The sequence below is a fragment of the Sinohyriopsis cumingii genome, chromosome 2, assembly GCF_028554795.1.
Source record: "Sinohyriopsis cumingii isolate HCF-2022 chromosome 2, ASM2855479v2, whole genome shotgun sequence".
In the NCBI taxonomy this organism is placed as follows: domain Eukaryota; kingdom Metazoa; phylum Mollusca; class Bivalvia; order Unionida; family Unionidae; genus Sinohyriopsis; species Sinohyriopsis cumingii.
In genome coordinates, this window is record NC_142962.1 from 63,743,523 (window position 1) to 63,759,191 (window position 15,669).

Genomic DNA, 15,669 nt, shown 5'->3' on the forward strand with positions numbered 1-15,669 from the left:
CCTGGGTTCTTCCTCCACCAATAATACTGGCCACCATGTATAGCCTATCTTGTACTGAAAAATGGTGTTAAACCTTACAACAACAACAACAACAACACCCACTTTGTAGCGCCAGTTTTAAGCTGAGTGATAAATTGAACAAAATGCTCACATTTGCAGGAAGGCTAGAAGGATTTAATCATAATGTGCTTAGGTAGGTATTCTCAGAGAAGCATAATTTACTTTCTCTTTTGAAAACATTCAGTAATCATATTAACATTTGGAGAATAGGTACGGTAATAGGAGGAAATGCTGAGTATCTTACCTCAACCATGTGAATCCTTCAGGAGAAGAATGGTTTGATTCACTATATGAATGACAGCTGATCTCCTTATGTGAGAGCAGCACAACCTATGGTCATGTAACCTTTGACAACTATAACTGGCTACAAGAAAATTAATGAACTCTTCTTATAAATAAATTTTATGGATGAAAGTGCTAATCTAACTGCCTGTGAGGAGGTTGTCAGTTGTCAGCTGGGTCTGATGGTCATCTGGGCAGCAGCCACAGGATCCATCAAATTAAAATCTTGTCACTGTGAAGCTGACTCATGAAGATAAAAACCTAAGAAGGTTGACTGTACACACCTCTCAAGAATTTGTATTATGTATTGAGCAAAATAGTATGTTCAGAAGTGAGACTAACAGAGATCACTCTAATATGATAACTTAATCTTTAAGAGATGTCTCTGATCTTCTGAGACTTAAGAGTACATCGTGCATATAACCTACTTCAGCCATGATGATAGGGTTCTATGGGTGATATTCTCTTTCATGGCGGGGCCCCGAGTGGCCGATTGGTCTAAAGTGCTCACCGTTCCAGATCACTGCCATCTCACCTCTGTCTGCATGGGTTCGAGTCCAAGGTTCGGTTAGCATGGGTATGTGGGAAAGCCTGCCAGTAGCTTCTCGTGAGTTGGTGGTTCTTCCCTGGGTTTTCCAGGGTTCTTCCTCCACCAGTTATACTGGCCACCATGTATAGCCTATCTTGTGCTGAAAAATGGTGTTAAACCCTAGAACAACAACAACAACTCTTTCACGGCCTTCACCAGGAGAGAGAGTTGCTCTCTTGATCCACTACAATTCTTTATGCACTTTAAGAAATGCTTGAGGGCAAATACAGTAGCTTGCATTATTGCTTTTCTTGACATCTATCATAATGAGGAAGCATATGATGACAGTCTGACTGTCCATTAACAGCATCCTATTCTTGGCTACAAAGTCTGGCTGCATCATTAGGAACACCAAACCATCCAATATGAACTGGAAATAATTTGGGTTGACTGAAAGGGCTTGTAACTTACTCACCCTGCATACTGAAGCTAAGGCCATCAAAAAGCATATTTTGCATGACAGTAGCTTCAGTGATGTTCTGCCTAAAAGCTTTAACTGACCTAAATTGAGCCATGTCAAAACCTATGAGAGATTCTATTTTGGAAATAGGGTGAGGAATTTTTGTCTGTTCAAGTCAAACTTGGCTAACAGGTCTTATAGCTCTTTATCATGACTGATGTCTACCATGCCATGATGCTTGAAAGTGTTGGAAGTCATGGAATGGCAATGTTTGATAGAAACGGGGGCTAATTATTTCCCCTTAAACAGCCAGAGAAAGAAGTCAGTCAGCTGTGGGATTGAGGCACACAACAGGATGTTGATGAATTTGCATTAGTCCATGAACATGCACTACATTCCCTTTTAGGACTTCAAAGTTGAGACCTTCTAGCTTGAGAGATTCTCTCCATAATTCTTAGCTGAAATTGTTTTCTTTGCTGAGCTCTCCAGAAAAAAGCCAAGCATGAAGGAGGAACTGGTCTAAACAGGAATTAAATAACTGTGATGGGCTATCAGAATCAGTTTGCAGTTCTAACTCCTCAAATTCACTATTATTTCTGGCACTTTGAAAAGACTGTAAGAATGTTGGCCATAGAATGTTAATGACCTTGGCAATCCTAGCCAGTGATTCTGAGGCATGATCAGTGTCTTCTTTTTCAGCAAGCCAAAAAATGGTTAATGATGCTGAGCCCAACCTTGAAGCTATTGCCATGGTATGTGCTTCATGACGGTGTGCAAGACATTTTTCCCACCTTAAAGAACAGTAAGGTAGCCATGTCCATTGCTACAATGTTCTTATCTAGTGTTGGAAGATCGATGGTAAAAGTGTGATGAAAAGTGACTGGTAGTTGATTTTCCAAGAAAAATGACTTAGCATTTCCTGGGTTATGGATTTTTCAGACTGATGGTATGAAATTTCTTTATTTTCATTTACTCTGGCAGTAGGAAGAAGGAGGGATGTTTCTCCTTGTCTTCCAGATCTACTGATGCCTTGACCTTATAGACCTGGATTATTGTTTGTGGTGTTAGGCATTTAGAAGCCAGTGATACCTGTTTTGAAATGAAGTTAAGTCCATTCCATGCCTATATCTGAGTTTGTTACAGTGTAGCCTAAAACTCAAAGTCATCCAATGTCTTTGTAAAAACATTCCTGGTGGCATAGACATGGCATTGCCATGAGCCCTAAATGTACCATTGCATTACTTTAAAGGATATGCCATAAATAAATGACTAGCCAGTTGAAATGGCTGAACATGTTTGGCTGGCTGGCTGGACAGTTTGTTCAATTGCCAGCTGGCTATTATGTCTGGCTGTCTGCAAAAGATGACATTGCCATATGGTATATGACATGGCTTACCATAGTACTGTGACAGATCTACAGTCACTAGATAATAAGTACAGCATGCCAGTTGGACTTGCTGGTGAGCAGCCAGAATGGTGCTATATGGCATGATGAAGGAAAAGTTGAAATGGATCATCATGATTCAATAAAAGCCCCATGTACTTCAATGAATCAACTTACAGACCCAAACAATATGCTCAGACATGTGGGGGAAATTGTACACAGTGGGCTGCCTAGAAATGGGGGATGGAGACGACACTCCCCCATAAGGTCCAAATAATCTGTGAATTGTGACAAACATATGGGCAGATATTGCTCCAAATTTAAAACATTTTAGCTCCAGCAGTGTCTGAGATGAATTTGAGGATGACAACAACACTGCTTCTCTAATGTCACTGTTGGCATCATACTCCAGATTTTTGATGGAGGGGACAATCAGTACCACCTTATGGTGAAATCTCAAAATGTCACATTTATCTGAAAAAGACTTCACACATTTTTCTTTCTTTTTACAGCTCTTTCACAACGCAATGCACCAGATATTTTCTGACCAAAGACCGCACACACTTCATGCAGATGATGAACACATTTGGAACATGTAAGGTATGTCTCATGTGCATCATCAATGACTTTCTCTTGTGTTTGCTACATTCTGTCATCATTTAATTAAAATGATAAAAATTACAAAAGAAAAGAAAAACTTCAAAACCAATAGTCCAATGTGTACCAAATTTCACAATAACATCATTCATTATTAAAACGAGAAGAAAGATATAAGTAGTATGCATGAACTTCATGCTGTAAAAATTCACATCAATATTTTAAAAAAATCAATATTAATGGTTATCACATGTAGTAACAGCTATACCACACTCAAAAATACATACTTTCTGTATGGATGGTTTTAATTTGTACAGATTTTCAAAGACTTTTGGGAACATCTTGTAGAACTAACTCAATAGTACTAAGCGAAAGTTTAAAACTGGTGCCACCTAGTGGTGGGAAAGGGAGGTGATGGGTAAAAGTTTATTTCCCTTGCCTATATGGTATCTACAAACTTGGGAAAAATCCCTTGGGAATTTAATCTAACTTATGACAAATGAAAATACAAATTAAATCATAATTTTAATGCATCAAATATATCATTTATACAGCAAAATACAAATACTAATAAAAATACAGGTTGTTGGAAATTGTATGAAAATGGAAGCAATATACTTGCTAGTAAACACCCACTATAAACAACATTGATGGACACTTTGAAGTGAGTACTATTTAATTTAACCATTTTGACTGTAAATACAGGTATTATGTAATGAATATTGTCATGATAAGGATAATTACAATGCATACCACATATGCATTTCTGAATGTGTAAATAGTGGCATGAAAACATAAAAATATTTAAATTGACAGTAATATTTTGTACTGCAAACCTTTAGTGCTTCCAGTATTAGCCCTAGATTTGTCAAATTTGTTTCAATGTCATGGTTTTAAGATGACCCCTACTCTGCATGAATCAAACTCATTCAAAAAGTCAATTTATAAGCAAGTATATACAGTAAAAGAAAAAGAAATATTTTGCTCAACCTGGAATTATGAAGGTGGAGTTCCAGTCACATGGAAGTTTAGGAAAAGGAGTATTGTCCAGAACTGTTGCACTGAAGGCACAATTACCAGCTGACTCGAAGCAGATACTGATGTTCAAGCTAACTATGTACTTCATTTCAATAGGCAGGTCAATAATAGAGTATCTATAAAAATATAATAACACCAACTACATAATTCATATAAATAAGTGGAAATATGTATATAAGGTTTAACAATATATCAGCACAACATGGCCTATATGGTGCCAACTAATTAAGTTCTAAAAATGCAAAGATAAAGAACTGTAAAAAATAAACATACACATGTAACGTCACAAGATAAATGAGAAAAGTAAAGGTGTTTTTCTGTAAAAGGAATATAAAAGCAAAGGATATAAAATATAAAGTCACTAAATTATGGAATCAAAATTTAAACATAAGGAGGTATATATGAGTCAAATATCTTTCCTTTTAAGACAATACCAACAAATCAGTGATTTGTTTTATGCCAGAGATGCCATTCTTTAATCAAGGTCTGATATTTTAAATTTTGTTTGGGGAGTTATCATTCCATATATTTTGCAATTCAGTATATGGAATCTGATTAAGAGCAGCTTTGACTACTTTATATACTCTTTCATTACCCATAATACCAGTGTGACTTGGCAGCCAAGAGTATGAAAATATTTTTTCCCCATACTTTATGTGCAACTCATATTTCTGTAAGATTTGGGATATGATTGTGAACTTAATGGTTTTATAAATAATTAATATGTTAAACAAATGTTACAATCAATTAATATGCATCAAATATGGATGACATCATTTCAGTTTTTTTGATAAAATCTAAGCAGTATGGGAAACTGCCGATATTCAGTGGTTGTATTTGCTTTATGCCCAAGACAGCATTACAACATCTAATCACCAGCCACTTGATCTAAATAAAATGTGGGTCATGTATATTCATCTGACATTGTGAGCACACAACTGTGAACTATCAATTTTGACAAAATATGTCTAGTGACTAATGTCTAATGAACAAAATGTTTTGGCAAACTGTGGCTATTTATCTGATGAGACCATCTAGACATGGTAATGATCTAAACAAGCAGGCGCTCATGAAATGTGATTGGTTACAACAACTTATAAGTGGCTGCTTTGTCACCAACTCATGGTAAATCACTTTTAAAAAAGAAAGAAAAGAATACATATGTGTTGCCATTTATTAAACGTTAATTTGGAATGGTGATTAATACAATTAACTGTATATACAGTAAAACCTATTATGAGAGACCACCTCTTCTGCCAACAAAAAGCAGTCTCTCAAGACAGGTGGTCTCTCGTAACAGATTTGTATGAAAAGACATTCCCATGGTCCATTTTCAGAACAATTTAATCAAAAATAACCACAGTCATTGTATATATATATTATATTTTTTATTAAGTCATTAACCCCTGGAGGTTTTTGTCATTTTTTGCCTGAAATGCAAGTAGGAAACACATTTTGGGGGCTATTTCTGAATACATCCTAATACATCAACTTCCAAGAGATTTCCCATTAACCTAATGCCTAGTTGTGTTAAAAACATTGTTTTTTATTGGCTATTTCACTCTCACAAGAGCAGAAGGGTAAAAGTTGGAGTTCTTTTTTCTTTGGCTTAACAGTCCCATCATTTTTGTATTAAGACCACTTTTTATTCCAAATGCCCATCTTATCCTACTTTTTGTAAAGTTTCACCTGTCTCTGTCTATGTGCAGTTGAGACTGGTCTGCCTTAGATCTAAGGCCAAAAAGTCTAAAATCCAGACACAAAATTGGATTTTGACCACGGGCAAATTTTGGGTGGAAAAAAATCAGGTACAAAAAATTAGCTTTTCCCTCTGTTTTTTTGGTAGTGCAAAACTAGAAGATCCAGATTATTTGGTATCATTGTAGAGCTACATCTGTCTACCTTTCTATAACACCACCCACTTTAGTGTATCATACATGACCTTGACGCTAAAGGGCTCAGCAGTAGGCTACTACCTCCTGCTGCTTAAACGTGGTGCCACTGGGGTAATGAGTTAATAGTTCTTGCTAAAATATTGTATGCATTCATCTAAAAACAAAAATTATATAGCAATAAAGATATATTTCTATCATTAAACATGAATGCACATTTGCACTTGAAGATCAAATATTTTAGCAACCTAAATTTGTTTTACCGACGTTTAAACCACTTTTTTGCTCTTTTTCACTTCTTTCAGTTACAATAACTATTTTCTCCAGCCTTAAAATTTGTTCTTTTCAGTTGGAGGTTTGTCCATTCTTATTAAGGTTTTAGGTGTTAACATTATTAGTGATCAGTTGTAATATCAAAAATAAAGATGGTTTTGACTGGGCTTTGGGAAAATATGAAAAATCTATACATGTGCATTGTAATTAAGGAAATAAAAAGAAACAATTATCTCATCAAGGAACAGAACCATTTACTCAGAGACAAAAGACAACAGCTTCATTCAAAGAAGACATACAGGGATTAACTCTATAAGCAAAGTGTGTAACCTGGTTGCACCAACTTGAATAGATGACAGCTTTGTGATTGAGATGAAATCACTTAACATCAGGGGAAACAAACAACAAACATCACAAGTCATGAATACTATCAATCAAATCCCACAAATGATTTTCTCCTGCTGGTTTAATAGACAATGACCTTATTCACCCCCAGGCAATACAGATTAACTCTAAAGACAAACAATATATGTGACCACTACATCAATTTTGGCACTACAATGGCAATTCCTGACATGTACATTAACCTGGTTTATGGACTGTAGCATCTGTCACCAGTAGCCACAATCCTTTTTTTCAAAATATTATTTATTATTATTCCTTTTATGTTTGTTTTTTATCAGAACAATGATTACTAATCAAGTGGTCATTGTAACAATTGATTACATTTAGGTCAGTCTTTGTCTTTGTTCTCATGATAGTCATTCATAGTGATGCTGGGTAGCTAAGTTTGGGTATATTTAGTCTGGTTCCCTGCTTTGTATGCTCCCTGCATTGCTCTCCCCAATACAAATAGTGGAGAACAATGCAGGGAGTATATGAAGCGGGGAACCAGACTAGGGAATAATCTACATGTACATTAGTCTGGTTTACAACAGAAAGTATAAAACACCATAAGCAGACCTACAAAATTTTAGATATCAGTAGCTAGCCTATTCCTGTTTTTTTCAGAATGGTATCAGAACAGTCATTGTTACAGGGATTTAATAAAGGTTGGTGGAGTTTATCCTCATTTTTGCGATGCCATCGTTCATAGAAGTGTCAAAATGCATATTTTGCCAAGACATTGCAGTTGCTGGTCGCGTTCAGCAGGTGGTCACTCATAAGAGAGCATTTATATAATAAAATTGATCAGTGCATTAATATTGTGGTCAGTTTTTACTGTAATTCCATATATAGATCCAGATCTTTCAATTGCCACACTGAACACAAATTGGCTAGACTCAAGTAGAAGTTCTATCATTGAATTGTCATTAAGTCTTAGCCCTAAATGAAAGGTTGTCCATGTCAATTTGTGATGTAACTACTGCTTTAAAAATAACTACAAATAGCTCATGTGGCAAAATAGCACATCAGAATAACAATGGCAATTTCATGCTGATTAAAAACTTATGTTCAAATCATATCAGAACTGCACTGAAATTATTTTACACAGCATTAACATTCAATGTAAGAATTTTTTTTTCTGTTCTGACAGAAAACGGATGAATGTGAGTTTTCTTATGTGGGTGTAAGTGCTAATGCATGTGAATTCTTGCACTGAACACTACCTTACCTCACATGAATCACTCCTCTTAAATAGAAATCTTTCACTGTCCCTGAAACAAAAGTTAAAATTAATTGCCACAGTCAGAAAGGATTGAAAATGAAGATAACAATAACATGCTGGATCTTTTGAAAATGTTGGTGTGAATTTAGTGAGTCAAGTAGATGCACATTTGATAGAACTGAAAACTCTTAGAAAGAGCCCTCATATAACTCACAATTTCTAATGATCAATGTACAAATGTGGTCATTTGTTGTCTACTGAACACCTGAGATTAAAGGTATAACTGGGAAGACCCACACCCACAGGCTATAAATCCAACTGTGATTGTCAAAATTAAAGGATAAAACCATTTTCTTATAAAAATGACTTATATTTTAAAAATTCCCAATGTAAATTAAAACTTTTTAATTGGACTCATGATTATACCATAGGTTAACACAGTAATGTAAGCAATACATTATATGCTTATTCCCTGTTTAATGGTCCTCTACATACATATTTGAAAGTTTTGTGTAAAAACAACTTTTCTTCTTTCAGTCACATTTACCTTGACCCTTGACCTATTGGCACCAAAATCAAACTGCTTCTTCCTTAATATAAGTGCAAGCCATCCATAATGCTTGGTACTGGTCTGTTATGTAGAACTAATGTTACTTTGTGGAAATCGGGGCCCTGTGTGGCCGAGTGGTCTAAAGCATTCTCCGTTACAGATCACTGCCATCTCACCTCTGTCTGTGCGGGTTCAAGTCTTGGATTCAGCCAATGTGGGTATGTGATAAAGCTTGCCAGTAGCTTCTCATGGGTCGGTGGTTCTTCCCAGGGTTTTCCCGGGTTCTTCCTCCACCATTAATACTGGCCACCATGCATAGCATATCGTGTGCTGAAAAATGGCGTTAAATCCCAAAACAACAACAACTGTATGGAAATCATTTTTCTCCATTCAGTCACAGTTGCCATGAGTTTTAAGCCAGAAACTGCTAGATTTTTCCTTACCCCAAGTGCATGTTTGATCAATGTATGTGATGTAGAATTAATGTTATTGTGCACATACCATTTTTTATTTTTTCAGTCACAGTGACCCTGATTTTTGGACCCAAAGATCTTTTCCTTAACCACAGATGCAAGGTACATGTATCCAGGAAGTATGGTAACCGTTAATGATGGAGAATTCAAGCTGTTGAGCAGAAATCAATTATCTTCTTTCAGTCAAAGTGATTCTGACATTCAACCTTCTCACCAACAATTCATTGGGGTTTTTCTTTATCCCAGTGAAAGTAATCCACAAAGATTGTTTACTATAGATAGTGGGGAATTTGACTTATTGTGAGGAAGCCATTGTTCTTTTGTCAGTCACAGTGACATTTTCCTTTAGATGAAATGGTCACAATCATACCATGGAGATTAATTCCATAGAATTTTATATAGGAATCCTTAACATAAAATTAAGCCTCCAGCACACAGTTGTGGCAAACTTGTTGCATGTCTGCCACAGTCATGCAGAAATATTTTGTTGTTGCTGTTTTCTGCACTCAGTGGCAAAATCGCAACAACCAATAAACAATTGTGGCAAAGGTTTATGGAGTGAAAGATTTGTAGTATTGAGTATTAACATATTTGAAATTTAAGGGAACCTTTTCTTTCAGGTTTTTGGCTCAATGGAAGTTTTCTGAATAGTTCTCTCATGAGGTGTTTTTAGAGAATGTTTTGATCAATGTTATCGAGATGTCTGGTAAGGATTGTTTGGGAACGATTTTCCATACCATATTCCATGTTGATTTAAAAGAGAAGTGAGAGTTCAGCTCCTCTAAATCACAATGCATAAAGCTGAAATTCATCTGATGTCTTGTAAACATAAAGCTGCATAACCAATTTGGTTGAAGTTCAATAATCCTTGGTAAAGTTATTCTGTAAAAACTAAAGTTAAGCAAGTCAAACAATTAGTGGCCTTATATAACTCTTCAAAATGATGTAAGTAAACACAGAAAAGTATCATCTAAAGCAAAACAAAACCACAAGCTGTACATGTGCACAAACCCCACTACGGAATAGTTATGGATCTGCCTGTGATATTATGTTTATTTGCTTTGCAAAAAATAATATATTATTATTATTATTCTTATTATTATTATTATTATTATTATTATTATTATTATTATTATTTCCAGTAACTTTCTTAATACATCTGATGTAAATTCACTACATACCCCACTCAAAGTCAAGCAGAGAAACAGAAAATTTCATCTTTTCTACTCCAAAGGTCAACTTCTGGCTGCAGTCATCAATGTAGACAAAAATATGGAATGATCTGTCAATAAAGTCCATGTGTGCACAGCAGTCAAAGTATGTACACTTATCTGTGAGATGGCAGGACACACTGTCTGGTAAAGCTGGTAGACTGATATTCAAAGGACAATCTGTCGTTAAAAAAAAGAAATAAAATGCAGTTTAAAGGAAATTTACTTTTAAATGCATTTTACTCTTATATGACAAGTAGTATGTAGAAACAAGAGGCCAGTATAGCATTAGCACCACTCACCTACATTACATAAAAGTTGAAATTTGACTAAAGAAGATTATGTTGCATATTGTATGAACACATGTAATGTAAACTCTCTCCAAAACTTTATATCATATAAATTTTACCTTATTTTACTAACATCTGATCAAAAATCTTTCCAAAGGTATATAAATACTTTATATGCATAATCTGTTGCTCAAAAGCAAACTCGTCCAATCTAGATTGTATAAACCTATTTATCAGGCTCTATTAGAAATGGATGTGAAACCAATTATTTCTAGCAAAATATGTTTCTTCAGTAAGACTTACCCAACCATAATACCTTAGGAGAACTGCTACTACCTCACAAATCTAGCCATCTAAGGCTGAATCATTTTAGCTAAAAAGATAAAGATTATTTTTGCACCTAGGTGGCAGTTAGAGTGATCTCTCCTGGATAAAGAGATTGGTGCCAAGTCCTGTGAATACTTCAGTTACTAATGGAGTGGTAGGCACACTCTCTATATGGATGTAACTGTGAAGAGACTGGGAAAATGGGTGCATATTGTGATCAGGTAAGTATTATTGAAGAAAACTGGTTCCTTCCTAAATAATTTACCTGATCATAATACCATTGGAGAATAGGAAGGAGGTGGAGGAAATTACATTCCCTTACTCTGTAGTATCCATCTCCGGTCCATTAAATTATGGGTGTAAGACAGTTTCTAGAAAACATGATTTAATTTTTGGGGAGCAGCTTTGAAAAGGAAACTTTTCCCTCCTGCAAATTCAGTGGAAGTCATAAGACAAACCATGTCCTTATGGAGCTATCGAATGACCCCAGAAGGCAACCTGCTGAACCATGGCAATAGGTACTACCAGGTCTAACTGAACCTTGTGGAATGAATGATCTCTGAGATAAATACTGGAGAGTGAACTCTGACTGTCATCCCACAGCATGGATAATATCAGTTAGGTAACAGTTTCTCTATGGAATGCTTATGGCAACTGCTCTAACATAGTGAGCCAAAAAGCATAGCAAATTCATTGATGTTTTTTGGGGGGAGGGAAGGGAGGTAAAACTAATTTGAATTATGCAATACTTACTTGTTGCATAGCTAACCTATTTTCGTGCTGAAGACTTACTGTCCATTCATTGTGAATACATCCTCCCACAGAGCGGAGAAAAGGTCATACTGATCTTTTGCACTCCACTCTGTTATTTTGCACAGCACTCTGCATGTCACATGGTTATATGCAGAAGGTAGATATTAGATGTCATCTTTTTATGGCCGCCATACTGTGCAGACATTTGCCAAAACTGTCACCAGAGAAATTACATCTGTAGCAACTTACTGCAAAAAGCGGTCTTCTTCTGCAGTTTTTAATTAGTTTCAGTGTTACAACTGTCTGTTCCATTTTCTAGAAAAAAAGTATTTCAAAGCAACTGCCTTAACATCATGAGCCAAAAAGCAGATTAAATTCATTGATCTGGGAGTTTTTTAATATGTGGATATGATACATGCTATGCAGAAACAAGAAGCCAATGTGGCATTAGTACCACACACCTACATTACATAAATTAACAGCTGACAATTCCACTAATGAGGATTTTGTTGTGTTGCATGAACACACCTCATGTAAACTCTCTCCAAACTTTATATCATGTCAATTTTATCTTATTTTACTTTCGTCTGACAAAATTAATTGATCTGGTGTTTTTTTATATGTGGAGTGAATACCCCATTGTGAGGAGTCCAAGTCCTACCAGATTACTATAATTAATTGTTTTCTTCCCATTAGGTAGCCCAGCTAAAATAATACAACTCAAATAACAATTTGATCCTTCAATGCTGTCCAAACACAAATACAAGATAGCATACAAAACAATATAGCAAATCACATATAAAAACACTAGACAATACTGATCTCTGGCAAAGATCACTAATTAAAGAAGACTTAATAAACCAGCCTGGGTTTAACTAAACTAAGTCTATTGGAACACTAGTATAGGGTGGTGCATAAACCCTAATCAAAATTCCATAAAATTTTATAAAAATTCTATTTAATTTTTACACATGCACAAAAATATTTTAATGGTGCAACATACAGACATAAAAACTTCTAAACCTTTTGGCAATAGGGGGTCCTGTTTATGATGATTCTGAGAGGGACTGCACCAGTAACGAGTGAATACCCCATTTTATTCATGATGAAAGTGTCTGTGCTGATGTTTTGTCCCTTTCCTCTTTGAGAGGTAAGAAGAGGCAGGATTTCCCTCAGCACACCAGCTTGGTCCTTTTTAAGTACCACTTCAGAGATCGTACATGACTCCTATAGATGACCTTGAGATGAAGTATTCAGAGTAGACAGTGATTTCACTAAAACAAATCTGATTTCCCATGCATGGGAGTCTGTTTCTGGCAATGAAAGAAAAGGCCATTATGAGAGGTGAACCAATGAAGACCTATTGAGAGGTTCAAACTGTGTCTTATTCACGCAGGTTACCACCCATGATAGATTCCACTTTGGGCATGGAGCCAAAGCTTTTGATAGTGTAAACTCAAAATTTGACAACAAATTAGATAGGTCTTTGTTTTGTCTTCAAAACAATTTGAGGTATTGATGCATTCAGCAGTGCAATGTGTTCACACTATCACCATTGTGCAAAATTCTCCAAAAGTGAAGGGTTATCTTCCTTGAGTGATATCTCCACCACTTAATGAGAGAACTGTTTATTCTTGAAGGCATGTTTAATATGATTCCAAACATGCAGGTCCAATAACTCTGGATTGGGAAGGATGCATGCCATTGTAGTTGCTTAAGCATAAAAATATCTCTATTGCCTGGGGATTTCTGCTGCTAGATTGTTGAAGTCATTCATCCTTGACATTTCCCACTTGAGTGGAGCAATTAGGAAGAGGCAATACTCTTGCTTTCTGTATCATGTGATCACATTGCCTATAAAAGGGTGCATGTGGCAACCAATACAGATAGATTGCAATTAATACATACAAAGAGGATGCTAAAATAGCAATTCTACTAAGTGACCTGTAGGAAAGGCCAACTAACTGCTTAGACTAAACAATGTAGAAACTTACCTGTATATATTCGACCATGGCAGAACTATGCAGCAATATAACTGTCTTTTTATTGAAGGAAATAGCTGTACATAAAATTGCAATGAAGTATCACTCTTGATAGGTATGCAGTGGATGCTACCATATCAATCTGAAAGACAATGGTACCTGTAGGAGAGGCTAACGATTACCTAAACAGGTAAATTAATAAAGCATCACATACATAACTATGAGGTGGACCTTAAGGCTAGATTAGTATCCAATACTAACCTCTATCTATCCAACTGTAGCACAGATTATGCAGCAATATTATATGCAACTTCTATCTTACACACCAAACCTTCACATATTTAAATACAGTTATAGCTATTTGAGGGGACACATTAGCAACCCATGCAGGTACATATCTAGATGTGTGTGAAGATGGCAAAGTGATGATGCTTAAAAAACATAACTTTGTCACTGAAATAGACAAAAAATTTGGTAACTATAGCTAGAGAACACTCCTCCAAATTGCTTTAATGTAGAAAACTTCCAAATGCTTGTATGTGAATTGTGAGGCTACTCTGTCTGTAGAGAGCATGTTACTCAGCATGAGCAGAAGAAATAACTGAAGTATTTATGGGATTTGGCATGAATCCCTGTATCAAGAGGAAATCTTTATATCTAACTGCCACCTAGGATGGCAGATAATTTTTAGCATTTCAGCAAAAATGTTTTAACCTGGGAGGGCTTGATTTGCAAGGGAGAAATTGTTCTCCTAAGGTATTATGATCAGGTAATGTATATAAGAGGAAATATATTTTTATATCTACAGAGATAACATGATCAGCCAATCAGATGCAAAGTCATCTTATTATAATGATATAATATTAATATGATATGATAATAATAAAGTGCAGATCTCACTTATTATAGAACTTGTTAAGATAATATAAGCTTGCTTATAAAGTTTTAGAAAAAAGCCAAATTCGGTCTCCAGTCTCAAGAGAAAAGTCATACCAAGAATTTCCAGATGGCTGCCACAATGTCCATATTGGATATCAAATTGGCACCATTCTTTATTTAGGACCAAATAGACATCATACAAAATCTTTTAGTGAAAACTTAATGTTGATATTACTTTCCTTTCAGGAGGAGTAGCAATAACAAGAGTTTCAAGACAACCACTATGGTTATAATACTTGATGTTTGATTGGCACCATTTATGTTCGAGACCAACTAGACATAATAAGAAGTTTTGTGGTGAATACCCAATGCTGATATGACTTTCCATTCATGAGGAGTAGAGACAAGATATTCAAGATTGCTGGCATAATAGTTATATTGAACATCTGAGACTGGCACCATTTTCATTGAAGAACAAACCAGATATCTTAAGAAGACTTTTAGTGAAAACCCCATGTTGACATAACCATTCATTCAGGAGTAGCAATAACAATATTTTCACAACCGCTCTGGTGGCCTAGTGGTCAGAGCATCTGCTTCAGATGTGGGAGGTTGGGGGTTCAAATCCCAGCTGAGTCATATCAAAGATTTCTAAAAATGCTACTAACAGCTGCCTCGCTTGGCACTCAGCATTAACAGGTTAGGATTGGTTGCCCTGGTGTCAGGATAATGTGACTGGGTGAGACATCATGCTACATATCTGCAGCATGATGTCCCAGTGCTAGACATCACTATAAACTGCCACACTGCAGACATGACTGAAAAATTGTTAAAGCGACTTTAAAAATCCAAATCACACATACACAGACACACACAACATTTTCAAGAGGAGTGCTGTGATGACCTTATTTAATGTCTGAGCACCACCATTTACATTTATGATTAACTAGCTAGATGTCATAAGAAATTTTCTGGTGAAAACAGTGTCAACATTACCATCCATTCAGGAGGGTTAGCAATAAAAGAATCATCCTAATGGCTGCAATGGTGGTTATAATGGATGTCAGATCAGAACCATTT

The 15,669-nt window shown here is 35.8% G+C and overlaps 1 protein-coding gene across 1 annotated transcript in view; it reads right to left on the bottom strand.

Annotated features, from left to right (window-relative positions):
- LOC149805049 (uncharacterized) overlaps nt 1-15,669 on the bottom strand; it is a 142,077-nt gene that overhangs the window by 16,450 nt on the left and 109,958 nt on the right. Inside the window, exons 23-25 of the mRNA XM_089933439.1 lie at nt 10,329-10,538; nt 8,131-8,173; nt 4,303-4,466 (exon numbers count right to left, since the gene is read on the bottom strand). Coding sequence (XP_089789565.1) covers nt 4,303-4,466; nt 8,131-8,173; nt 10,329-10,538 — 417 coding nt within the window. The remainder of the gene's footprint in view (nt 1-4,302; nt 4,467-8,130; nt 8,174-10,328; nt 10,539-15,669) is intronic.